At 49.8% G+C, this 27,290-nt stretch overlaps 2 protein-coding genes across 5 annotated transcripts in view; one reads left to right on the forward strand and one right to left on the reverse strand.

Annotated features, from left to right (window-relative positions):
* YARS1 (tyrosyl-tRNA synthetase 1) overlaps positions 1-17,312 on the forward strand; it is a 30,659-nt gene extending 13,347 nt beyond the window's left edge. Inside the window, exons 5-14 of one of the 4 annotated variants that reach the window (XM_082676918.1) lie at positions 1,204-1,284; positions 5,439-5,531; positions 8,242-8,377; positions 8,855-8,940; positions 12,047-12,182; positions 12,952-13,049; positions 13,912-14,105; positions 14,646-14,787; positions 14,923-14,965; positions 16,462-16,553. In XM_082676918.1, the coding sequence (XP_082533044.1) occupies positions 1,204-1,284; positions 5,439-5,531; positions 8,242-8,377; positions 8,855-8,940; positions 12,047-12,182; positions 12,952-13,049; positions 13,912-14,105; positions 14,646-14,787; positions 14,923-14,965; positions 16,462-16,466 (1,014 nt within the window). In that variant the 3' untranslated portion in view covers positions 16,467-16,553. Of the gene's footprint in view, positions 1-1,203; positions 1,285-5,438; positions 5,532-8,241; positions 8,378-8,854; positions 8,941-12,046; positions 12,183-12,951; positions 13,050-13,911; positions 14,106-14,645; positions 14,788-14,922; positions 14,966-16,461 lie in introns of all 4 variants that reach the window. The other 3 variants (XM_082676917.1, XM_082676919.1, XM_082676920.1) reach the window with 3 other exon arrangements.
* Positions 17,313-17,610: 298 nt separating this feature from the next.
* NHSL3 (NHS like 3) overlaps positions 17,611-27,290 on the reverse strand; it is a gene marked incomplete at its 5' end in the record, with an annotated part of 28,515 nt that continues 18,835 nt past the window's right edge. The window contains 6 exons of the mRNA XM_082662077.1: positions 17,611-19,897; positions 20,321-22,855; positions 22,941-23,057; positions 23,616-23,739; positions 24,032-24,087; positions 24,173-24,343. Of these exons, the coding sequence (XP_082518203.1) occupies positions 19,875-19,897; positions 20,321-22,855; positions 22,941-23,057; positions 23,616-23,739; positions 24,032-24,087; positions 24,173-24,343 (3,026 nt within the window). The 3' untranslated portion in view covers positions 17,611-19,874. The remainder of the gene's footprint in view (positions 19,898-20,320; positions 22,856-22,940; positions 23,058-23,615; positions 23,740-24,031; positions 24,088-24,172; positions 24,344-27,290) is intronic.

Raw genomic sequence — 27,290 nt, forward strand, 5'->3', positions numbered from 1 at the left:
CTAGGCACCCTCACATGACATTCAGGGTCCTTACCAACTTTACTTTTCTTTTTTTAAAAAATTAATTTATTTATTTTTTGGCTGCGTTGGGTCTTCATTGCGCAGGCTTTCTCTAGTTGCGGTGAGTGGGGGCTACTCCTCATTGCGGTGCGCGGGCTTCTCATTGCGGTGGCTTCTCTTGTTGTGGAGCACAGGCTCTAGGCGCGCAGGCTTCAGTAGTTGTGGCATTCGAGCTCAGTAGTTTTGGCTCGTGGGTTCTAGAGCGCAGGAGCACGGGCTTAGTTGCTCCGCGGCATGTGGGATCTTCCCAGACCAGGGCTCGAACCCACGTCCCCTGCATTGGCAGGCGGATTATTAACCACTGCGCCACCAGGGAAGCCCTTTACCAACTTTTCTAACCTCATCACTCACCACTTCCCACATCCCTTGGAGTTTGTGCTTTTGCAGACTGAATCACTCATAATTTGCCTAAACACTTCACACCTCTGTGCCCTCTCACATTCTGTTTCCTCTGCATGGTGAAAAGCATCTATATATTCAAAACCAAGCTTAGCCCACAATCTGATTCTAGGAAGCCTTCACCACCACCAGTCTGAACAGAGATAATAATTTCTTTCTTCGTGTTAACATGTTCCTTAAATGAACATGTAAGTTAGCCCTTGACATGCTGTATAGAAATTACGTATTCACACGTCTCTCTCCCCAGCTAGTTAATTGGCTTCTTGAAGGCAGAATCTGGGTCTGATTCATCTCTGCGTCCACAGGACTGGCACTAGGCCTGACATCTAATAAGTGATAGTAACTGTTTATACTAGTTCAGTCTTGCCACATTTTTCTGAGCTCTCACAGGACTTCCTTTTTATGCCAGTTATTTGACACTTATCACAGGCTGCCTTATTCACAGGTACTTTTGACATGACTATGATATGTCTTCTCTCCCTTCCTCACTGGATTGTGAGCTTCCTGAGAGCAGAGACTCTTCTTATTTTTTTACCCCATGACATCCACATCGAATATTGTTCATTGCAGGCACTCAGCAAATGTGTATCTAGCTCTTGAAGCCAACAGGAAGGCTGAGTGCTGCTTATTTGCTTCCTGGTTCTACCTTTGGAAAATTTTAGTGGTTTTCAAAAGTTTCTGATTTCTTAGACCCATAGAGAGGAAATACAGTAGGAGTTTATGCTCATGTGTTTCTTTCCACAGGCCTTGGATGAAGAGTATTTGAAAGTAGATGCCCAATTTGGAGGAGTTGACCAGAGAAAGATTTTCACCTTTGCGGAGAAGGTTAGAGTCCTTTTTTTCCTATCTTTTTTTCTTTTGACCCGCAGAGGTGTGCATTAAAGTTTCTTGAATGTGCCAGTGCCAGCAATCATGTGGTATGGTAGGTATTATTCACCTTGTTTTGCAGATGAGAAAGCTGAGGATAGAGAGAGTAAGAAAGGTGTCCGGTATCACACAGTTAGTGACTGAGCAGGAATTAGCATTCAGATCTGTCTGACTCAAAAGCCTGTGCTCTTGCTGCCGCCACCAGGAAGCTGCCCCCAAAGCTGCTGGATTTGCTTCTTTTTTTTTCTTCTTCTTCTTTTTTGCTTCTTTCCTAGTAGCTCAGTTTCCAGGGAAAGCTAACACCAGTCAGAACTACTGTTCTTTCCCAGACCATTTGGTCCATATTGCTCTGGATCTTAAATAAACGACTCATCTCTGAGATGAGGTTTAACAGGGTTTAAAGGAGGAAATTAGCACAAACCCATAATACTTCTTTTCTGGGAAAGAACTTGAGTAAGTTGAAAGGGGCTATTGAGAAGTGGTTGGTATTTTTGAAAGCTTCTCAAAACCTCTTATTGGTAAGGGAGTAGAGAAAACACTGCTAGTAAAAAAGTAGATTCCTGATGGGTGATTTGATGACTCTAAAATGTTTCTACCCTTTGTCCAAATAAGTATACAAATATGTCCTCAAGATATAATTTTATTTTGTTTATTTATTTTTTTGCGGTACGTGGGCCTCTCACTGTTGTGGCCTCTCCCATTGCGGAGCACAGGCTCCGGACGCGCAGGCTCAGCGGCCATGGCTCACGGGCCCAGCCGCTCCGCGGCATGTGGATCTTCCCGGACCGGGGCACGAACCCTTGTCCCCTGCATCGGCAGGTGGACTCTCAACCACTGCGCCACCAGGGAAGCCCCAAGATATAATTTTAAAAGTGCAACTTCGGAGTTCCCTGGTGGTCTAGTGGTTAGTATTCGGCACTTTCAGTGCTGTGGCCCAGGTTCAATCCCTGGTGGGGAAACAGATCCCGCATGCCATGTGGCACAGCCAAAATTAAAAAAATTTTTTTAATTACAAAAAAATTAAAGTACAGCTTGACTTATGTATAAAAGTATTTGTTATTTTATCAAATTAAATCAAAATCTAGGAAATAAACTTACATTCAATGGCAAGGGATTGGTTAAATACATTATGATAAATCCTCACAGTGGGATTTTTAAAAAATTAATTTATTCATTTATTTATTTTTGGCTGAGTTGGGTCTTCGTTGCTATGCGCCGGCTTTCTCTAGTGACGAGCAGGGGCTACTCTTCGTTGCAGTGCGCAGGCTTCTCATTGCAGTGCCTTCTCGTTGCGGAGCACAGGCTCTAGGTGCATGGGCTTCAGTAGTTGTGGCTCACGGGCTCAGTAGTTGTGGCTCATGGGCTCTAGAGTGCAAGCTCAGTAGTTGTGGCGCATGGGCTTAGTTGCTCCATGGCACGTGGGATCTTCCTGGACCAGGGCTCAAACCCGTGTCCCCTGCATTGGCAGGAGGATTCTTAACCATTGTGCCACCAGGGAAGTCCCCTAACAGTGGGATATCATATAATATTTCAAAATGTTTTTTGGATATATTTAATAAATGGGGAAATGTTTACAGTCCATGTATTTTTATTATTATTCAAGTATTGCTTATTCTATTTTATCTCCTCTATTAACTTTTTAGTTGAACCTTTTATTATTCTAGCAAAGGTATGGCCTATGGCCTGTTTTTGTATGACTCAGAAGCTCTAAGAATGGTTTTTATGTTTTTTAAAGGCTATTAAAAAAAAATGAAAACGAATATGCAGTGGGGACCACTTGTGGCCTACAGAGCCTATAATATTTATTATCTGACCTTTTACAGAAAAGTTTTGCTCAGCTCTGCCCTAGAGATTGCAACATCTGTCTTTATAATTTATTACAGTTTGTTAGATATTTTTACCACTTCCCAACAATGCAAGAACCTACAACAGTTTTACCCCATTTATTGCCCTCCTGCCCTTTGTGCTGTTGTCATATATTTCATTTTTACATATATTTTAAATCCCAGGGCTTCCCTGGTGGCGCAGTGGTTGAGAGTCCGCCTGTCAATGCAGGGGACGCGGGTTCGTGCCCCGGTCTGGGAGGGTCCCACATGCCGTGGAACGGCTGGGCCCATGAGCCATGGCCGCTCCGCAGCATGTGGGATCTTCCCGGACCGGGGCCCTATAATTGTTTTTTAAACAGTCAATTTTCATGTATATTTACCTCCACTTACCCTTTCTGATACTCTTGATTTCTTCCTGCGGTTCTGTGCCTCTGTGCTTCCCTCTGGGATCATTTTCCTTTGGCCTAAAGACCCCCTTTGTGTTTTATGTTTGCAATGCAGGTCTCTTGGTAATGAGTTCTTTCCGCTTTCTTTTGTCTGAGAACATCTTTCCTTTGCTTTCTTTTTTGTTTTTTTTTCCCTTGGCTCTCATTGGGTAAAAAATTCTAGGTTTGTAGTTATTTTCTTTTAGCATTTTAAGGAGTTGTCCTGTTGCCTCTGGCATTTATAGTTTCCATTGAAAAGTCACCTGTAAGTATCATTGTTTCTCCTTTGCAGATAGTATATCTTTTCTCTGGTTGCTTTTAATGTTTTCTCTGCCTCTGATTTTTAGCAATTTGACAATGGTGTTTTTAGCTTTAGTTTTCTTTGTATTTATCCTGCTTGGATTTTGCTGAGCTTCTTGAGTCTAATGGTTGATATTTTCATCACATTTGGAAAATTGTCCCCTACTATTTCCTTTATTGTTTCTGTCCTCTTCTGTCTCTCCTCTTGAGACCCTAATTTTACACACATTAGACCTCTTGATCATGTCCCACATGTCTCATAGCCTGTTCTGTTGTTTCCCTCTGTGCTTTAGTTTGGTTATTGTCTATTGATTTTTCTTCATGTTCATTAATCCTGTCTTCTGTTAAATCCATCCAGTATTGTACTGTGCCATTTTAGAACTTCCATTTGATCCTTTTTTATAGATTCCAATTCTGTTTTATAGTTCTCCATCTTTTATCCATTTTGTCCATCTTTTCCACTGTTTCCTTTAACACACCAATCGTAGTTATTTTGACATCCTGATCTCCTTATTCCAGTATCTGGATTATTTCTGCATCTGCTTTTATTGACTGTTTCCTCTTGGCTATCAGTCATTTTTTTTCTGCTTCCCATTTCTAGTACTTTTCAGTATATCAGAGACACCGTAGATATGCTGTAGAGGCTCTGAATTATATTTATAGAGTGCATGTTTTCTGTTTAATTACTGACTTGTCACCTTGATTCTGTCAAGGGTGGGTTTTGGGCTTTGTTAGAATAGGTCTATTTCAGTTTGCTCTTACTCCTATAATATGGACCTTATCTTAGTATGTGGCCTTTCTGGGGTCTCAAACTGAAATCTTAGGGTATTTCACAAAGCCCTCTCTGCTTTGATTGGACCTAAACTTCAACTTCTGTCTCCCCAGCACTGTGGAGCCCCTAAAATTTGTTCAGGTCTCCAGCCTCCCAGAGCCTGTTCTCTGCTGGGCTTCCTGCTGTCTCTCCGAATGAACGCACAGCTATGAGTCAATCAAGAAAGCAATGGAGAACTTTGACCTAGATTTTTGGAGGGGGCTCCCTTCTCTCTGGAACCCTCCCCAAATCCTAGCCTCCTGGTAGCCTTGAATTCCAATCTCTATCTCCTCTGCTTAGTCAGACTGCTGCTCTCTGCTTGGTCTCTTTTTTCTCAGCACTCAGTTTGAAAAAAATGCCCTCAAGGAGAAAGCCAGGGTGGATGTAGGGTCACCTAACTCCCTTCTCTCAAGATTTGTAGCCCTACACTTGTTGCTGTCTAATGTCTGCAAATGGTTATTTGCAGCTTATAGAAATGGAATATTTCTATATTTCCAGCTTTTAGAGTTGTTTATGGCGGTAGGGTAAGTCCAATAGCCTCACAATGTAATACTAATAGAAAAACAGTGGGGAAAAAAAACCCTTGTTAATATTATGATCACCACTGAAAAGTTATATATTCAGTAGAAAAAAAAGATTGGCACGAATATATCAAACTGTTATGTGGCAGGCCAGGTTAGATGAGATCAGGGCACCGAGGAGGAATGCATACTAATATCTGCTTTCGTGTGTTTCTTTCTAACCCCCTAGTACCTCCCTGCACTTGGCTACTCAAAACGGGTCCACCTGATGAACCCTATGGTTCCAGGATTAACTGGCAGCAAAATGAGCTCTTCTGAAGAGGTAGGTTGCCAGCTCTGACTTGAGTTGAGAAATCTTCAAGAGATGAAGAAATTGAGGACTAGAAAGAACAGTAACCTGGCTAACTAAAATTCTCAAATATCTGAGCTATAAGAAATCTTAAGTTATCCAATTAATTCCAGTGGTTCTTGAGTATTGAAGGACCCGGGGAGCAGTCCTGATGAGATCCAATCATAATTTTAAGTTTTACCGCTGCTGATAAAAAGTACGAGCAAAAGGACTTCCCTGGTGGTGCAGTGGTCAAGAGTCTGCCTGCCAATGCAGGGGACACGGGTTCAAGCCCTGGTCCGGGAAGATCCTACGTGCCACAGAGCACCTAAGCCCGTGAGCCCCAACTACTGAAGCCCACACTCCTAGAGCCTGTGCTCCGCAACAAGAGAAGCCACTGCAATGAGAAGCCCATGCACCGCAACGAAGAGTAGCCCCCCGCTCGCCACAACTAGAAAAAGCCCCTGCACAGCAACAAAGACCCAACGCAGCCAAAAATAAATTAAAAAAAAAATGTACAAGCAAAAGTAGTTTCTTCACCCATAGAACTGTGATAAAAGTCAGCCTTATTAATGAGAAGGCTGTGGTTGCATTTCACCAATTAGCATCTTTTTAAAAAAATATTTTATTTATTTATTTATTTGGTTGCACTGGGTCTTAGTTGCAGCCGGCAGGTTCCTTAGTTGTGGCTCACGGGCTCCTTAGTTGTGGCATGCGAACTCTTAGTTGCGGCATGCATGTGGGATATAGTTCCCTGACCAGGGATCAAACCCAGGCCCCCTGCATTGGGAGCTCAGAGTCTCTTTTTTTTTTTTTTTTTTTTTTTTTCGGTACGCAGGCCTCTCACTGCCGTGGCCTCTCCCGTTGCGGAGCACAGGCTCCGGACGTGCAGGCTCAGCGGCCATGGCTCACGGGCCCAGCCGCTCCGCGGCATGTGGGATCCTCCCAGACCAGGGCACGAACCCTTGTCCCCTGCATCGGCAGGTGGACTGTCAACCACTGTGCCACCAGGGAAGCCCGGAGCTCAGAGTCTTAACCACTGCGCCACCAGGAAAGTCCTGAGCATCTTTTTATTTTTCATTTAATTTTTATTTTATATAAAAATTTTATATAAAAAATTAGAGTATAGTTGATTTACAATGTTGTGTTAGTTTCAGGTGTACAGCAAAGTAATTCAGTTATACATACACATATATCCATTCTTTTTCACATTCTTTTCCCATATAGATCATTACAGAATATTGGGTAGAGTTCCCTGTGCTATACAGTATGTCCTTGTTGACACCAGTTAGCATCTTGATTCTTAGGGTGATGTTTAATATAATGATTTTGATAAATATGATGTCTTTTAACATTTAAAACTCCTGCTTGGGGAAAGTGCAGTTTTGTTCTGATCACTAAGGCACAGAATAGAAGAATTAGTGGAACTCAAAGATGTGAAAGGTTGGGTTCTGAGTTCCCAAATGTGGCTGATCTTCAGAATCAGCTAGGGGACTTTTAAAAGAGAGAGAGAGAGAGAGAGTTGATTAAGGCCCTGTCCTTAGAGATTCTGATAAAGTGGTTCTGGGAAACAACTCAGGAATCTGTATTTTCTTTCAAAGCTTACTAGTTGATTCTGATTGGAATCATTTTTGGACACTCATCTAGTGCTTTAAGTCTGATTTCTAGATATTTGTCTGATCATGAATTAGTAAATATAGGCATAGAAACCATTATTGTTATTTTTAACGGAATAGACTCGTTCCTTTTTCTCTCATTAAAATGCCCTATGTGTCAGTTGTTTCTCTGACAAAGTCTATCACTCACCCTATTTAGTAACGTTCACCATATCTTCATCCTGGAAATCAGTGCCAGCAGCAGTTCCTAAATGTGACTGCCGCAGAATCACGTGCAGAGCTTTTTAAAATGCAAATGCCTGGGCCAACCCCAAGAAATTTTGATTTATTAGGTTTGGGTGGAGCTGGTAATTTGTGTTATTTTAAGCACCCCAGGTGATTCACATACAGTCGTATGTTGACCAGAGCTTGGTAACCACTGGACACAAACGGGCATTGAGTTCACTCACTCCAAAATAAGAAACAAAGCCTGTTACCCTAAAAAGGACAAATGGCTCTAGATAATACGTAATACCTGGTGTTGGTGATGGCTGTGAAACAAGTATTCTGACACACTGCTGATGGCAATGTCACTTGATATATGCCTGTCAGAAAACAGCTTGGGGCCTAGCAGTTTTTGGTAGCTATAATCCTAGAGAAGGCAAAAGGACCTCTGCAGAGATGTTCATCATAGCATTGTATATAGTTTGTAAAAATGAGAACATAATCCAACAGTTTAGAAATTGCCAAATAAATTATGTTGTCACTAATAATTGGGAATATAATACAGCATAAAAATTACAAGCGAAGACTAGGTAGCCACTCAAAAGTACTTATGATACAGTCTCAAGAGAAAAAACACAGGAGGTTTATTCTCCAGCTACAAATTTGTAACGATTCCATATGCTGCAAATAAGGCCTGGGAAGAAGAGAGAAAAATTAAAATATTTTTATTTAGTATTGTGAGTGGTCCTTCACTCCGATTAATTCTGCTTTTGTTAAAGTCATTTAATGTTTAAATCTTTGTCCAAAAAAATTAAAATACAGATTAGTTGAGCATATTCTCATTTTCAACCACAAGAGGTCCTCCTTTCCTCCCTGGCTTCTAGGAGTCCAAGATAGATCTCCTGGATCGGAAAGAGGATGTGAAGAAAAAACTGAAGAAGGCCTTCTGTGAGCCGGGGAATGTGGACAACAACGGCGTTCTGTCCTTCATCAAGCACGTCCTCTTTCCCCTCAAGTCTGGTAAGATACTGCCTGTTTTCTTCTCGGAGGCCAGGCTGAAAAAGCAAAACCAGTGCTGTGATCATACTTGCGGTTTGTCACAGAGTCTTCCTCCAGGGGCTGGCTTCCCCGAATCTCTGCTCTGATTTCTCATATATTAATGTGTGATTGAAGTGGGGATATCGTTGAGTTATCTGTGTGTTTGTTAACAGGGTAGGTTCTAAGTGGGGTGTCAGGGTGAGCAGGGGTGGTAGAAATGAAGGGGTCAGGCAAGTGGACTAGAGGAATACAAAAGAGATGTAAGACACGATCGTTCCCCCGAGCTTGGATGCTAGCTGGGTATACGACATCGCCACTCATCCAATTTAAAAACAATAAAATGCCATATGATGAAGTTCAAGATACATGGCAGAAACTACAGATACCCATACATTTGGGCCAGGAATGCTGACTTGCCATTATCAGTGAGTTTGTTGGCATGGATCCTTTTTCTTACAGAGTTCGTGATCCTTCGAGATGAAAAATGGGGTGGAAACAAAACCTACACAGCTTACTTGGACCTGGAAAAGGACTTTGCTGATGAGGTAATACCAGAGGAGGCGTAATCTCCACTGAACTCATTCTGACAAATCTCTCCACGTGGCCTCGCCAGGTTTCTTGTTACGTGCCACAGGGCTCTGTCATCATGCTGTTGGGTCCATATATTTTGTATTAATGGCTTAGATTCACGTGGTTCATGGATTAGATTAGCAATGGCACAAAACTAATATATTGGTGTCCTAATCACACTCCAAAGGACTTAACCTGGAATGAAGGGCCGACAAACTCGACAAGATGAAGCATTTCAGAGACAGGTACAAAATCAAGGTTCAGAAAAGAGACACAACTATTAAAGAACAGAATAGAGAATACTACTCATTTCGACAAACAATTTAACAAAAGACTCACTAGGTTCGCATGTGTTTGGCACCATGCTAGGGGCTGGCATTACAAAGAGGATTAAATCCTCATGAAGCTCATAGTCCCTAGGAGAGGCAGACGTGTAAATAAATAATCATTTACTGGTTACTGTACCAAGTATACATGGTCCAGAAATAGAACAGGAGGAAGTGATTACCTGGCTGTCTGGGAAAGCTTTATGGAGGGGACAACATCCAAACACGGTTTCACTTGAGGATTAGGAGTTCATGAGGAAGCCTGTGAGGGAATGCATTGTGCACAGATGTGGTAAGATGAAAACAGCACGGTGTCTAAGGAATCACAAGTGCTTTCGTCTGACTAGAGTCTACAAGGTGATGGGGGGGCACTGCGGGAGAGGGAGGCAGGGCCAGATCATGAAGGGAAGGAGTGATAACAGTGTGTATGGGGAATGAAAGGAGGGGTCTTGACTGACTGAATTTGGGCTGAATCAGCAATGTGACGGGGCTGTCAGAAATGTTCATGAGGTCTTGGCCTCAGCCATCAGAAATGTAGAGTCTGGAACCAGGGAGTTGATCGTCCGTTCAGTTCTACATTGTTCTGAGTACCTTTGGGGTTGTGCATTCAGCCCTGGACTTCAATTGTGTGAGGTTTATTTGACAATCTGGGGTGTGTTGGTGGGGAGAGGAAGGATGCCATGATAGGGAACAGACTGCAAACTGTGTCACAAAGCACAGCTGAAAGAACTGGGCGTGTTGAGCTGGGAAGCAAGTATGTGTTCACCCATCCTTGAACACAGGAAGGGCTTTCCTGGGAGAGGGGTGAGGTTCCTTCTAGTGGCACCAGACGGTTGAACTAGGGCTGCGGGTGGGGAACCACAGGGAGGCTTGTTTAGGCTTGAAGAACTTTCTAGTGGCCTCAATGATGTGGTGGTGGGTAGGGCTGCCTGGCCTGACCTGGCATTCCCCATCACTGAGGTGTTCAGGCAGAGGCCAGAGGACCACTGGAGGCAAGGCTGTATGAGGGTTTGAGCATCAAGTGGAAGAAGAGACTCAATGAGCTCTGAGGTCTGAGGGCCCTTAAGGCCCATTTTTTGGACATTTGGCAGCTAATTGCTCTGAAACCCTTCTGTCTGCCATCTGAGGCAGCCACAGAACCCACACCCCATTCCTCAACCCTGTGAACAGTCCTTTGTGGGACTGATGAGACGGAATAGAAGAAACGCTTCTGAAGAAAGAGTCTGACAGCGTAACCAGCAGCACTTTCTGTGATGGTGGACATGTTCTGTCTGTACTAACACAGTCGCCACTGGCCACATGTGTCTGTTGAACCTCACAATGTGACCAGTAAACTGAGGAACTGAATTTTAACTTACATTTAAATATGCACATGAGGCTTGTGGCTACCATATTGGACAGTGCAGGTCTAAAGCTTTTCTATTAAAAATGAAACATTCGGGGGCTTCCCTGGTGGCGCAGTGGTTGGGAGTCCGCCTGCCGGGGACACGGGTTCATGCCCCGGTCCGGGAAGATCCCACATGCCGCGGAGTGGCTGGGCCCATGAGCCATGGACGCTGAGCCTGCGCGTCTGGAGCCTGTGCTCCAAACGGAGACGCCACAACAGCGAGAGGCCCGTGTACCGCAAAAAAAAAAAAAGAAAGAAACATTCAGGACTTTTCTGGATGGCACAGTGGTTAAGAATCCTCCTGCCAGTGCAGGGAACACGGGTTCAAGCCCTGGTCCGGGAAGATCCCACACGCCGCGGAGCAACTAAGCCCGTGCGCCACAACTACTGACCCCACGTGCCACAACTATTGAAGCCCTCACACCTAGAGCCCACACTCCACAACAAGAGAAGCCACTGCGATGAGAAGCATGCCTACTGCAACGAAGAGTAGCCCCCGCTCGCCGCAACTAGAGAAAGCCCATGTGCAGCAACGAAGACCCAATGCAGCCTAAAATAACTAAATTTATTTAAAAAAAAAAATGAAACATTCCCGAGGAAACGAAGGAATAATCTCAGAAACAAAAACATAGGCATTGTTTTATTACATGTATTCATACCTAGGGGACGTCCCCTCAGAATATCTTAGAAGATCCTTTGGGGCCAGATTTGGATGTAAAAGTGGTAGTCACAGGACATGAGAAGAAAAAATGGAATTACTGAGCTCCTACCATGTACTAGCACTACTCACCATTTTTACCCATGTTAAGTGATTTAATCCTTATTCTGACTCTAGCAGGTAAAGGTATTGTTATTTTCATTTTTTAAGTGAAGAATCCAAAGCTCAGAGGGATTAAGTGCCTGGTTGGGGGTCAGCCAGCTAGCTGGGACTCACCCCAGGCTCTAACTCCAAAGCCCTGTTCTTCCTTCATGCTCACCCAGCTCCCCTCTCAGGCTGTCTCTAGCTCCTAGCTTCCCTATGTGAATGTTTCCCTACCTGTAAATAACATGTGCTTTACGCCACTACTCTGAGCATAAATGGAGGGACTAGAAGAAGTCAATTAAAAACATTCAGCCTCTAAAAACCCCCACGTTAGTGTGGAATTCAGTGTCAAAAGACCTGGGTCTTGGACGTATTAGATAACCTTTTGAACCTATTTCCCCTTCTCTGCTCTACCAGCTTCACAAGCTTGTTCTGAGGTTCAAATAAGACTCTGCTCAGAAAACACCCTGCATCCTATATGCACATTATTCTTAGTAGATTCAGGTGTCCTGTGCCCAGTTCACCTGTTCCAGTGCCCCTTCTCACCTGGCCTTGAACACTTGCAGGTTGTGCACCCTGGAGACCTAAAGAATTCTGTTGAAGTCGCCCTCAACAAGTTGCTGGATCCCATCCGGGAAAAGTTTAATACCCCTGCACTAAAGAAACTGTCCAGCGCTGCCTACCCAGATCCCTCGAAGCAGAGTAAGGCCAGCTGGGGAGGGGTCGGGCTTGGGGGGGTTGGGTGTGACATCATCAGGTAGAGAGCCTGTCAGTGGGCCTCAGAAAAGGGTCTGTCTTCAATTCAGGCCCAAGAAGCCGGTGGTGGGGGCATGGTCTGAAGTGCAGGAATGTCATGCCCCGTGACTGGTGGAATGGAACTCCAGTCATCTTGAATTTGGTTTGGTGGGTACTATGAAGTGATTACATCCTGCTCTACCAACACTGCTGTGAGTGCTGGTTTGAGACATGTACTTTGATCCTTTCACAAAATCCGCTTCTTCAGTTAAGGAGACCAATTGGGTTAGACCATGAGGGTAACAGCTGCTTGGGCAGGGTCTGCGCAGCATCTCAGGGAAGCTCATCTCTAGATTTGCCCAGTTCCCTTCCACGTGCTCCTGACTGGTTCTTAGTTGGCCAGCCACGCATCAACGATGCTGAGATAACATTGAGAGTCTTGTGTGGCCCTGCCAGAAAAGGAGGAATGGCTGAATATATGTGAAATGCCCGAATGGTGGCAAAGCTACACTGGGCCCCTCCCCTCCCCTCCAGCCCAATACCTGAAGGAGAGAGAGATGAAATCTGGCATGTCACTTCTCAAAGGCTGCTGGCTCTGTTTTAAAGAAGGTATAATTCAGTGGGTAGATTCTGGGGATTCTGCACTAAGTCCTGCTAGTGTCATTTGGGGGGATCAGCAGCTGACCTGTCATGGGAAGGAGGAGAGTTCTGAGCCTTGGGTTCTTCTCATCTCCAGAGCCAGTTGCCAAAGGCCCAGCCAAGAATTCAGAACCAGAGGAGGTCATCCCATCCCGCCTGGATATCCGTGTGGGGAGAGTCATAAGTGTGGACAAGGTACTCATTTTCCACCACGTCCCGGAGAGGCAGACGGGGGTCAGGTTTGTCTGCTTCCATCTGGAGGAAACCTGGCCTGGGATGGGAAGTAACATCCCTGAGGTCATATTGCGAGTCAGAACCCAGGCATCTAATTCCAGGCATCAGGCTTTTTCCCTTTGCTATCTCTGGACCTTATTCAAACAAACACAGCCAGGAACTCAGAATACGGAGGGATGTTAGTCAGAAGGAGCTTGTTTATCTACCAAATCCAGTCTGATTGACTCACCTGGTCTCTCCCAGCTTGTCTGGACTAGCCACAGGCCTTATCTTGGATCAGCTGCTTTGTCCTTCCCTCTCCCCACCCCAGGAAATGGTGAAGGGAGGACTTCCTTTTTCCAGAGGCAGATGGCTATGCAACCAGTGGCCTGGGACCAGTGGTCTGGGTATTTTTTTCTCCCAGTATTGATTTGCTTTTCACCATATTAGACTAACCACCAAAACTACCTTGAAATAGCTGATGCTCTTGTTTCGGATGGTGAAGCCAGCAGCTGCCTCTTGTCTTCCAGTCCCCCCAGGACTGGGATTGATCTGGTGCACACATGGCCATAATGGTGGCCACCCAGGCAGTTCAGGCCATTTTAATCTCTGTTAGAGGTTCCTTCCACTTCTAACACAAGTAATTAGGCTCATGTTACTCAAATCTGCCTCTTTGGGGCCCCTTCTCATGTCTGCTGCCTGGGACCTGGAGAGTTAGCGCTAAGAGGGTTCCTCCAGGGCCTCAGTAAGGAGTGGATGCCCGTTTCTGGAGTCAGAGGGTTCACTAGGCCCCATGATCTATTCCATTATGATGTTCTCTGAGCCTGACATCTCTTGCTGGCAGCACCCGGATGCAGACAGCCTGTATGTGGAGAAGATTGATGTGGGGGAAGCTGAACCACGGACTGTGGTGAGTGGCCTGGTGCAGTTTGCGCCCAGGGAGGAACTGCAGGACAGGCTGGTGGTGGTGCTGTGCAATCTGAAACCCCAGAAGATGAGAGGAATCGAGTCCAAAGGCATGCTTCTGTGTGCTTCTATGTGAGTGCGGACTTGGGGGGTGGGGAGCACAGGGCCTGGGGAGGCCCGGAAGAGGGGGGATTAGCCCACATGCTGCCCTTCCACATGCCAGGTGGAGGCCCTGAGAACACTACCCAAAAGATGATGCATGGAGGGATTATTTATTGTACAAGAGCCGTGGATGAAGCACTTTACCTAAAGTTAACTTTATTAAAACAGGAATTGAAGATTCTAAGCTGTGTGCATGCTCAGGTCTCTCTACTAGTAAGAGGTGAAACCAGGATTCAGACCCAGTTCGCTGGCTGTTATGTCATATACTCCCTCCCCTAAAAGCCCAGATTTTGGAGTCTCTCCTGACAGAATTTCAGTTCATCCCTGGTTAACCCAATGCGGGTGATATCCAGAGACGTAGTACAGCCGTGAAGTACTCCTAGGGCCCTGGCATTGAGGGTTCCCTAAATCCCATTAGGCCCCTAGGAAAAGGCCCCAGTGCTTTGGCCTCCATGGCAGCTGGAGACAGTCCATAGCCTCACTCTTATCTTGTCCTGTGTGTCTTCCCAGAGAAGGGGCAAGCCGCAAGGTTGAGCCTCTGGACCCTCCTGCCGGCTCTGCTCCTGGTGAGCGAGTGTTTGTGAAGGGCTATGAGAAAGGCCAACCAGATGAAGAGCTTAAGCCCAAGAAGAAAGTCTTTGAGAAATTGCAGGTAACAATCTGCACTTTTTCCCTCATACCAGGGCTGCCTGGACTGTCTCCAGATTGCTCTGTTACTGAGTCCACACCTGCCCTTTTCCCAGCTGGGCCTTCCTGCGTCTAAGCCCCTCTTCCTTCTTCATTCCAGACCTGTCAAATGAGGTGCCTGAGGAGCCTGTGGGCCTTCGCAGGTACTGAGCACTGACAGACTGTTTGAGGCACTGTGTCAGGGACTTGAGACATTTCCTCATTTGACCTTCCGTCTGTGATAGATGATCCCCAATTTATCTGGCAGGATACCTGCCAAGGCCACACAGGGTCACCAGAAATGATGGAGCCAGGATCAGAGCCCTCCCGGGATCCCTCCTGCCCACCTTGATCTGAGAGCACTCATTCTCTTTGCTTCAGGGGCATTGACTCACATGGCCTGCCCAGAATTCATTCATTCATTCAGCACCCTAATGTATGTGTCCGGCACTGTTCTAGGTGCTTGGGCTACATCATTGAGTAAAGCAGCAGAGATTCACTCTCCTCGTGGAACTAACACTACACGTGTGACTTTTCCTAGTTAGTTCCTTGTTTCCTCAACTAGACAGTATTTCTGGAGGGTGTTTAGAGTGGTTTCTACCTCTCCATCCTCCTGCAAGTGGCAAATGGCTTTGTCCCCTCCCTCCTTTCCTAGTTTTCCAGGCCAGTTTTTTGAATCCACTTTTTTTTCTAGCTATAAAATAAATTTTCATTGTAGAAGTGGCTAAAATGTAGGGGAAAATGAAAATAAAACATCCATAGTCCTGCTACCTAGAGATGCTGAAAAATGTCATTAGTGATTATTTCCTTCTGGAATTTCTCTATGCATAGTGATAATATATTTATAGTTTGAGTCATACCATGTTTATTTTTCTTTTTTAAAAAAATATTTATTTATTTGGCTGTGTCGGGTCTTCCTTGCGGCATGTGGGATCTGCTTGTTGCTCTTTGCTGCAGTGCGGGCTTCTCTCTAGTTGTGGCCTGCGGGTTTTCTCTTCTCTAGTTGTGGCACGGGCTCCAGAGCACGTGGGCTCTATGGTTTGCGGTACGCGGGCTCTAGTTGAGGCACGTGAACTCAGTAGTTGTGGCGCGCAGGCTTAGTTGCCCCGCAGCATGTGGGATCTTAGTTCCCTGACCAGAGATCGAACCTGCATCCCCTGCACTGGAATGCAGATTCTTTACCACCGGACCACCAGGGAAGTCCCTCTTCTTCTTTTTTTTTTTTTTTTAATTTAACTTTAGGCCTCAAAGATTTCCCCATCTTCTTAAATACTGAGGGGCGGGGGAGAACCATACACACACACACACACGCACACACATATACATACATATATACAGTATTATATCATAATGATCATAATTAACCCCAAACCTTATTAGACATTGAGGTGGTTTTCAGTTTTTCACTCTTAGAATACTACGATGGATGTCCTGGTACCTAGTTCTTTGTATTTATTCATGATTATTTTCTACAACTAAATCCCTAAAATGGACTTACCTTAGGCAAAAGATAGAAATACCTTGAAATGAAAGCTTTTCGCAAACTGCCCTCTTAGAGAAGTTAAGTCAATTTACACTACTAGTAGTATAAGAGTCTTTGTTTTCTTGTAGTCTTGCCACCATCACTATTATCACTTTTGTTGTTGTTTTTCTTGTCCAGGCTGACTTCAAAATTTCTGAGGAGTGCATCGCACAGTGGAAGCAAACCAACTTCATGACCAAGCTAGGGTACATCTCCTGTAAATCACTGAAAGGGGGGAACATCAGCTAGCCAACCTGGCGTCTTCCTTCCTTCTCTCATCATCCTGAGTCATCTGCTGTCTCCTTAATTTGCTCCATCCATCATCTGCTTACCCATCTCCCAGGACACTGAAGCAGGAAGTTTGGGACTCTGTGAGGTACAAGACTTGGTGAGGTGCAGCTCAGCCTCCCCAGGATCCAGGATCATCCTGTCTGGCTGCAGGGAAAGGCTGACCTCCCGGGTAGTGATGAGCACGGGGCAATGCAGGGAGTGCAGCCCTACCTTCTTCCCTTGGCAGCTGACCTGACAAATCTGGTTTCAATATGATGTTAACTCAGAAAAAGTTTATGCCATAATCCTTGTAACTGGAAAAATATTGGTTTCCAGTTTTCTTAGCGTTATCCCAGCAGCTATGCCTCTGGCTGGGATCTGGTGCCTGAACTGGGCTAATTACAGCCTCTCCCCAACAGGAAACTGTGGGTTTGAAAAGGGAAGGGAAGGGAAAACAGAGAACCTAGTGGTCTACCAAGTGGTTGGCACCTTTCCCGAATGCTTGCCAACCCTGAGGCTTGTCGCTGGGGGCAGAGCCTGCCCCAGGACTCCTGGATTGCCCTTTGATCCTGCTGGGGGGGACACTCCCTAAACCAGCTGCGTGTTATTAGACGGCACAGCCTGGTTCTTTCTTCAGGGAGGGTGCGGTGCTTCTCCATAAGGCATCTCAATCAGGACCACTAAGCATCATTGTCATAAATTCAAATAAAATGTCTGAACAAGGGTGTCTGGACAGGACCTGTCTGTGAGCTGCACCATCTCAGGAAAGGAGAACACAGTGTGTAGCAGCTTCTGGGCCCCTCACCCAGCCTCGGGCTGTTTGTATCTTGGACTTTTGACCCTGTAATGGGAGCGGGGGTGGACTAGGCTGGATGGCAGACACCTTGACTTCCCCTTTAGCAGTGTTAAAAAGAAGAGGCTCATTTTAGGGTCCAGAACATTGTCCCTTCTAAATGTGGGCCCAGACCACGACCTTGACCCACCCCATTAAGAAGCAGCAGCCACAGCCAAGTTTTAATCATTTAATTAATTAACATCTTCGAATGAAACCCACACAGAGCTTTTTCCATGTGTATCACTCCAGCTTCAGAGCAGAGGGAATAGATTGTTTGTATAGACATATCAAAGACTCAGAAACTTAAAGAAATATATATATATATGTGTGTGTATATACATATATATATATGTGTATACACACACACACACACACACACTCACACTTCTCTAACATTTTTATGGAAATTAAAAATCAGAGGCTTTTGGTCTCCATGTGCACTAGGGCAAGCTCATTTACCCAAGAGGACAAAAGGATTTGCCTCTTGGAGGTCCTCCCTTCTCCTTTCTACTCTGTTCCACCCAGTGGGAAAACAAGCTCAGAGGAGTCTTAACTAAAGACAAGGGGCTCCAGTAACATAGGAAGGGGAGGGAAAGAAACACAGAAGGTGGGCTCCCTCCTACCTCCAGCAGCTCCGAGGCTGCTGCCAGGGCCTGGTGTCATGGAAGCTTTGGCCTGGTCCTGGTTTCTGGTTCCCAGTTCCCGGGGGGTTGAATCAGGAGCTCTGAGCAGAGGAGGGCTTACTGACTGTCCTCTTTCCCCAACTCACTGGGCAGGCACAACACATACCCAGCAGCAGCTCTCCATTACCCAAAGGGCAGGGAAGAACATTGGTTTATAGCTACAGAGAGAAGAGAATAGTGAGAGAGGGCCATAGGAACCTGGGATCTCAGACCACATCCCCTGTGTTCCCAGCTCTTTTTCTGGGAGGGGGTCAACCTCTCTCCTGGGTGGAGGAGAAGCAGCTAAAAGCAAGGTCCCTTGCCCGGCTCAAGCCTGAGTCACCGTTGAGGAAAGAGGATCAAGACAGAAGGGGTGACCTGGTGACAGCCATGCTGCAGTGGAAGGAGGCACTAGGGCCACCCCCGTGGAGCCACCGGGGCCAGTGAGGAAACCAGCTTACCGAGATAGGTGGCACAGGTTGAAAGTGGGAAGGTCAGCAAAATTCCTGGAGGAGAGATCAGTAGCAGAGGCTGATGTCTAGGGGGGAACCACCCAGCCCGCCGCTAGGAGCGCTAAGTTCCCCCTCATTGACTAGGGAAGAGTCTGTCATAGAATGCACCTCTTTGGCTTCCCATCCTGTCACTCAGCGTCAGCTCTCCCCAGTGGAACCACCTGTGCTGAAAGGCAGCTGCAGAAAGGACATGCTCAGAGCAGAGTAAAGGTCAGAGGATATAATCCATAGGGCCGGGTCTGGGCCCACTGCCCAAATAGGCTCTTCCCTGCCAGACCCACCCCTCCATCCATGTCCTCAGTACTTCCTGTCGAGCTGACAGGAACCCAGCTTTGCCATGGCCTGCGGCTCCGGCCTCTGAAGAGTCGTGCCCACCCACCCCAACCTGATCAAGTAAAACAGGGCCAAGTGCCCCATGACGTGACTCTCTACTCTGTTCTCCCACTCTCTCAGGACAGAGAGAGCCTGTGGACCTCCCCTCTGGTTCTTTCTCCCCCACCCATTTGGGCCCTGGCAGTCTCCCACTTCCTGTCCCCTGCATGGAGCACCTGGCAGAACCAGAAGGTAGGAGGCTGGTTGGTGGTAAGTTGAGGCACAGGAGGGCTAACCCCCACTGCACCTTTTGTGCTTTGGAATTCCACAGCCCCACTCCTGCCTCCAGCCTGGAGAAGCCTGTGGGAATACAACGACTTGCCTACCTCCAAGAACTAAGAAAAGTTGCAAACTGGATCGGAGGAGGGGGACAGATTAGTCCCAGCCATGGGCTGGCTACTGGGGACTGATGCTGCTGCCATGTAAACAGGCCCCTGGAATGTGGCTTCGCGGGCCCTGGAGGATGGACATGCAGCCACTTTTCAAAAGTGCTTTGATTCTGGACTACAGCATGTGCATGATTTGGACATTTAAAAAAAAAGGAAAAAAAAAAAAACCTCAAGTGAGGTGTTCTGTTCCCAATTCTGTGGCCTTGAGGCCAGCAGGGGGCACAAACACCCACTCCCACCAGCTACCTCCTTCAAGATGAGGCTAAGGCCACGACTGAAGCGGCAGCTGCCAGAGGTGAATCCATTCAGGAAAAGGCATGAGAGCCGGATGACTTGGAGGACAGGAGCCACACCAGGCTTGTGTAAATATTGAAGGCCGTGGAGGTTAAGGCTGCAGGCGTCCTCCCTATTAGGTTAAGTGTCTGCCGTATCCTCTCATCCTTGGAGCCGCTCAGGTCCCTGAGATTGTATTCCTGGGATGGGTCAGCAGTGCCAGCAAGGTGCCTGGTGGTCAGACCAGCTCTTTCTGTGGGTCTGTGGAGAGAAAAGAAGGGATACTCAGCAAGGGACCCCCTAGCTTGGTTCTGACCACTGAGAGCCCAGGGCACATCCTCACCCCCTCACTTTACTGACCACGACAGCAGCACTGGGCTGGACATTTTACAAACGTTCCCTCTGCCACTATAATGTATCGTTGCCTCACACTTTACAGTGAGGAACCCGAGGCTAGGATGGGTAGATAAAATGGCAAAGTTGGAATTCAAATTTCAGTAGGTCTGACTCCAAAGCCCCACCATCCATGCTCCTTCAGTGCAGCTCATCAGAGGTGACAGGTCACCCTTCCCAGGCACCCCGAGACCAGAATCCAAGAGCAAATCCCTAATGGCAGGACTTCTGATACCTGTTTGCCATTACCAGTGATGGGACCCACACCCCACCCCTCCCTGCCCACCGTACCTGTGCCAGGCAGGCCCAGCTTCTCCTCTGGACCCACCCGCTGCAGCACACCTCCATTCTCTGCCAGCTCCTCCTTAGTCCTGTCCTCGGCATGGGGGAGCCCGTTGGTGGGAGGAGCAGGAAGGGGCTCAGCCGGAGGAAAGCTGGGGGAGGTGGGGGGGGCAACTCCCCCAGAAGGCTTGCGGGCCACAGGCGGGGGGGCCTTAGGTGGCTTCTTTGGGGCCTGGGGTGGCCGTTGCTCTGAGACGCTCCGAAGTTCAGCTATCAGGTTCCGCTGGAGGTCAGCCTGGGTCTCAGGGGACACGGGCCGCTCCAGCTGCAGCTTCTTGGTGCCCTTGGAGAAGATGAAGCTGGCCGTAGAGGCAGGGGACCGCGGCTCTGCCTCAGGTGGTCCATTGGGCTGGTCACTCACAGGGCCCACGCTGGCAGCCAGATTGGAGGCCTTGAGCCGAACAGCAGCGTGGAGCCCTGAAGAGGCAGGCGCTGGGCTGGCCCGCCCTGACAGGGCCCTTCGCAGTGGCTTCTGGGGGGCCGACGGCCCTGACGCTGGAGTCGGAGCCACTGTGGCAGTGCCTACAGAGCGCAGCCGAACCATCTGCAGGAGTGAGGGTGTGACCAGGGGTGCACCAGCATCCTCCCTGGGAAGGCCGCCACCCTTGCTGCAGCCCCCTGGTTCCCTCCGAGGGACCTTGGCCTGAAGCCCTGGGACAGAACCAGCAACAGATGGGGCTGGCAGAGCTGGAGGAAGATCTGGGGTACCACAGGGCTGGCTCTGGAAAGAGACAGTAGCTAAGGAGGGCTCCGGGGGCTGTGAAGGGTCTGCAGGCTCAGGGCCGGCCACAGAGAAAAAGGCCTCCTCGGGTGGAGGGAAGTCAGCCATGGACAGGTCCTGCTCCTCCGGTGCAGGAGGCGGGGGTGGGGGCCAGGTGGGATCTTGGAGGGCCTCCTCAGCAGTCTCTGGGGCAGACAGGGCCTCCTCAACCACCTCTGGCTTCTTAGTGGGTGGCGGGGGCGGGTGATAAGATGGGGGTGGGGATGGTGGGGGCGACTGGTCTTTGGAGGCACCGGGAGCTGCCTGAGGCGGGGTTAGGGATGTCTGGGGAGTAGGTGGGGTCTCAGGGCTGGCAGCAGTGGTAGAGATGGGCCCAGGGACCACAGCAGGGGCAGCTGGAGCAGGGGCAGCTTGGTTTGGGCTCTTGGGCTTAGAGGGAGGTGGGGAGAAGGGGGCAGGCACCTTGGGGTGAGGAGGTATGACAAACCTGTCACCCAGGGCGGTCGACACGTGCGGACCAGAGCGGTCTGAGGGCGCCGGATCAGAGGAGGAGGAACATAGAGACGTGAGGGAGGAGGAGACTGAGGCCCCGGGAGATCGAAGTGAAGTGACACGCTCTGGTTTAGGGGGTTGGGCCTTGCCTGGGGAAGCAGGGGCCCCTGTTAGACCCTTGGGAGGGAGGGTAGGGGTACCACTTTGGCTCGAGTATCCACTGGAGGGTGAGAGTGTCCGTTCTGGGGAGCGTGGGGGACGCCGGGAGCCACCTGGAGACAAGCCAGGCACCCAGCTGCCTGCTGAGCTGGATGGACAGGGTGCTGCCCCCATCCCTTCTGACCCGCCGCCAGTGGTGGGCGGCCGGGGCAGCTGTTGCTGCTGCTTCCGCTCGGGCTTGGGAGGCAGCCCCAGGGGCCCATCATGTGCTGCTGAGCTGCGCTGATGGAGCGAATGGGTCCGGCGGGGAGGTGGCGGGGGCCGCTTCAGCTTCCGTAGGGACACACTCCGGCTGGACAACTGGCCACCGCTCCGAATGCTAACAGTGTCCGAGGCCTCGGCAGTGCTGCCCCCGCTGGGAGAGCCCCTCCCGCTGCCCCCCAGGGGAGGGGGCGCCACGTTACTGTTGGCCACAGAGCTCTCTGGCCGGCCCTCTGAGCCACCCTTAGAGGAGAGGGTAGAGCCGTCAGACACAATGGTCTCAGAGGACTGAGAGTGGCTCCAGGTGTCACTGGAGGAGGAAGGGTGGCGGCTGCGGGGCCGCGGGCTGGAGACCGAGGAAAAGTGGCCCAGCGAGCGGATGGAGGCCGGGCTGGATGAGAGCAGGCTGCAGCGGCTCAGCGTGCGCAGGCTGCAGCGGCCCAAGGCCACCACGTCCACTGTGGGCGGCAGCACGGCGTGCGGGATCAGCTTCGACAAGTAGGTGGCCTGGGGCGAGATGGACATGGCCGGGCTCAGGGGTTCTGGAGGCCCTGCCCCTCCGGTCAGTCCGGGCACTGCTAGGGACATGGGCCGGGTCAGCGGCAAGGGCCGGGCCCCCGTGGACCGGCCAACGAGCGTGTCATCCCGGTAGATGCGGTCGATGTGGCGCTGCAGCATGGCCTCTGCCTGGGCACCGGCTTCAGCCTCTGCCTCCAGCGCCTGCAGGGACACCCTGGCCCCTGGCCCTGAGGCCGGGCCTGCCGGATGGCCATCCACCGTGGGGATGCGTACAACGTCCCGTGGACCGGGAGGCCGAGGAGTACCTGGTGCCTCACGTTCATTCCGCAGGCCTGGAATGGACAAGGAGGGTGTGGGATGGTCAGCAGAGGGGGCGGCCAGGGCTGCCCGCCCACAGCCTCCTCATCAGGCGCTCACCGAGTTCCTTCTGCACGTGCTGTGGAAGTCCCAGCACCGTGCTCCGCCGCTCCCGCCGCCGACGCCCTGACTTTCCAGATGATTTGGGAAATGAGTCATGCGGTCGGAAGGTGGAGCCTGTGGGCAGAGTCCAGGGAGAGAAACTGTTAGAGCAGGTCTGGGGCACATTCTGCAGAGCACACCTTTTATAGAATATTAATAAGAACTCTGAGAAAAGACTTCCACAGTCAAGTAGGCATGGGCAACAAACAAAGCTAGACACTTTTCTGCAAGCCTTCTGGAAGGCTTTACTAGGTCAATAATGATGATTTCCATTTAGCGAACACTTATTAAATGTGTTAGCATGCTAAACACTTGGCATTCATTCCAATAAGGTACGTATTCTTATCCTCATTTTTCTAGAACATCAAACAGAGAGGTAAAGGGTTGGTCCAAGATCACACAGCTGTAAATAGCAACACTAGGCTCAAAACCAGGTTTCTCAACTCTTCACTGTCCTGCTTTTCAGTTAATGCTCATTATGAACCTCCAAGAGGACACAGGGTACTATGTTTACTGAATCCACTGAATCACAGTCTTGGGAAACACTAGATTAGGAGGAAAAGGGAAAGCTGCAGGTGCTGGGTGCCCACCACCCCCTCTCCTGCCCAACAATCCTGGCTGGTGAGTGGATACCTTTGCGCTGGATCATCTCAGAGCGGACGGAGAGAGCATCCTCTGCCGTGGAGCTCTCAGCTGTGTAGGACGTGGTCTGGCTGCAGAAGGAGATGCTATCGTCATCTGGTCCGGTCCGGGAGGACTATTGGGGGAAGAAGGATCAGCCCAGAGGCGTGAGTGGGGCTTACCTTTGCCTCCTCAGGCTCCCCTTTGTAACTTCTGACTCAGATTCACCCCCCACCGACCTGCCCCAGCATCACCTAGTACTGAGCAGGCATCAGCTAGAGCTACCCTGGACCAGCCCTCGGGGGCATCTCGTCTAGCCTTTCATGATACAGAAAGGAAACAGATCCAGAAGGGTTCAAAGACATACTTGTCAGAGGTCAAGCAGGGAGAGAGGAATACATCAAGACTGAGCTGGGGGCAGGGCTCACCTGGATGCTCTGTGTGTCTCCATGGTCCCAGGTACCCTTGTTCAGTTTCTGTTTTTCTGAAAGGCATCAGAAAGGTATGTTGAGCTAGGCCCCTGACTTTGGGAGCTGAAAGTAGCGCTGGAGAGAAGAGGAGGAGGTTACCTTGGTGCTGGAGGGAACGGAGCCCCTCCTGGGCCTGCGTGTGCAGCTCTTCCAGGTGAGGCGGTCGCCCACTGGGGAAGAAGACATTGTCCTGGTGCTCATCCACTGCAGACCCTAGCCCCTGGCCTGGCCCCACACTTAGTCGTTTGTCACCCTCAGCCTTGGCAGAGCCTGCGGGGAATGGAGGAGGAAGGAAAGTGAGGCCCAAAGGTATCTGGGCCCTGGGAAGGCACAGGCACTGCAACAAGGGCGCCCACAGTCCCCAGAGTGCACAGGGCACCTGCACATACATGCAGTGCCTACTTCCCCCAGTCTGTACTCACAACCCACAGTCCTGGGGTATACACTCAATATACACAGCCCCCAAGTACATACACAAGCTATAATCCAAGTGTACATATACCTGAGCACCCACACCACACAAAGGGCCCCATATAGGGCACCATATCCAAGGCACACATGCCCACCATATATGCACACAACACCCACAGGCTTCATTCAGTATGTATACGAGCACATAGCATCCAAGTAAAACCAAGAGCACACCCAGCCACCACATACACACATGACACCCACAGTCCCCAGTCTGTATATACACAAACAGTACCCAAATATACACACAACTGTCACTCAGGGCCCCATGCAAGACACTCCAGTGTACACACAGCCCATAGCAAATACATTTCTCTTGTCTCCAGATCCTGAGCTCCACTTTACAGGAAGACAAACCACCTCTTTGTACACCCCAAGAAAAAGACACATGGGACACTAGGAAGGGGGTGGGCACTAGCAAAGGTCATAACCAGATTCCCAGGAAGTCCTGGGGTGTGGGCTAAGCCAAGGATATGGCCACTTGGGTCCCCTAATCACCCACGCAGCTGTCCCTTCGTGGAAGGATAGGCTGGGGAGGGGAGAAGAGGGACCCCAGCCACTCCACTCCCCCTGAGGCAGCTCCAGCCTCTCTTTGGGGAACAGTCCCAGGTATCCCCCTCTCCTGGAGGCCCAGGGCCCTGGTGCAGAGGAGCCTGGGGTCCATTACAAAGGATATTGTTACAGGCCCTGCCCATGGAGGAGCTGGGCATCTAATCCTGGGAATAGGGGCTGTGTCAGCACTTTGCAGCCCCAGCCCCCCTTTAAACGGAACCCACAACATAAGCAAAAGCTCTGGCAGGGTCATGTGACCTTGGCAGCACCTTGTGGAGGGACAGGAACAAAACAAGCCCTTTAAAGGGCCACGCCCCAAGATCAGGATCTTCAATTCAGACACCTGAACTGCCCATTCCGCCTTCCTCAGCGCACTCTTCAACAGCCAAGCTCCCGCCCAGGGAATCCTCAGGAATCCCACAAGGTCAGAGCTAGGAGGTCTCTCGGTGACCCTCCTCTCCCCGACCTCCTGATTTTACAAGTCCACAAAGAGGCTCAAAGAGGAAAGGTCTTGCCTAAGGTCACCCAGCAAATCGGAGTCAGAGCCAAGACTAAACTCCAGGTTTCCCGAGGAGACTCCTGAATCACACTCAAACTGGGGGCCCTCTGGCCCCCACATCTTAATCCAGGCCTGAAAGCCCAGTTCCTAGGAGGAGGAGGGGATAGGCCCCTCCCCTCAAAACTTCACCCCCAGGCCTCTAAACACGATTTTCCTGATCTGCTCCCCAACTTCCAGGGGCACTACTTTCCTTTCTACTCTGCTCCCCACATCCCATCCTCACACACACACACTGAGTTGACCCGGGAGGGGGTGCACTACCTCTTGGAACTGAGGTATTGGGATGTACCCAGTAAAGCGTGAGTACCCCTGGAGGAAGGCAATCTTGCCCGAGGACTGCGGGCTTCAAGGTCAGAGACACCTAGAGCCATCCTCTGAAACACAAGCAGAAATCAAACAAAGGCAGTAGGAAAGCTGCTGGACAAAGGCACCGTGGCGGACAGGGGAGTCTGGCCTCATTACCAGCCCGCATCCCCCACCCCACTGCCTTCCCCGGCCTTGATCCCCCATTCTACGTAAGGGTCTGGCAAATGGGGGTGTCGGAGATCTCTTATCTCCCCCACAGCCACACCCACTCACCCTTCTTCTTGAAGAGCCCGAGGAGCGCCGGGAGGTGGCGGCCCAGGAACACCACCATGACTGCCGACGCCACTCGGACCGTCCCCTACGTTGACCTCTCCAGAACGCCGGGCGATGCCTTCACCATAACCCAGCGCGGAGGGGATGAGTCTGCCCGCCCAGCCGCAGAGCGCCGGCTCCAGGCAGAGGAGGGGGAGGGGCTACTCTCCAGGTCCTCCTCCCACCTTCACCACTGCTCCCGCCCATCCACCGACCCCGCCCCTCGAGTGCAGGGCAGGAGCAGGCACCTTCCCAGACTCCGACAGGGAAACTGAGGCACGGAGTCTCTGGGTGCTCGGCTCTTGTGCAAAGGATGACTAGGAGGGCCAAAGATACTCAATTCCAGGGGCAGCCCACTACCCCTGTCTCCAAGTCCTTTTCTAAACGGTCACGAGCCAGAGCTAAGGCAAGGGTGCCGGCTGCCAGATGGTGGGTGGAAGAGCCACTAGACTAGACTTGGCATGGTGCCCACCCCCAAGTCCTCCTGGCTGCTGAGGGTGATTCCCTGGGGAAGGGGCTCACAGCATGCAGCAGCCAGGCAGAAGCCCAGGACTGCCTGGGCGGATGGCAAGGACACACTGGCAGAGGTCCCTGGAGGAGCAGGAGCCAGCCCAGGACACAGTGCTGGGAAGCCGGGGAGATGCCCAGAGCGGAATCACAGTGGCTGGTGCTAACAACCCCTCACGTGTCTGTCCAGCCCCAGACGTTCCAAAGGATTATCTTCCCACTTCAGTAATGTAACATCAACAGCCAGAAAAGCACTAACTCGCCAAGGTCACACAAACAGAGGCAGGCCTTCAACACAGACCTCTCCCTCCTCCAGCCCAGGATTCTTCTCACTGGTCTCACTCTGTGACTCAGCGACTCTCTTGGATCACCAGGCAGGGGGGAGAACAGAATTAGTTACAGGTGAGGGCAGTAAGAGTGGGGGGCAGGAGGGAAGGTACTTGGAGGGAAGTCAGGTCCAGGTTCAAATCCAGCTCCATCACATACAAGTCATGACCTCACATGGAAACA

This window comes from Grampus griseus, assembly GCF_964374135.1.
Source record: "Grampus griseus genome assembly, chromosome: 1".
Taxonomy (NCBI): domain Eukaryota; kingdom Metazoa; phylum Chordata; class Mammalia; order Artiodactyla; family Delphinidae; genus Grampus; species Grampus griseus.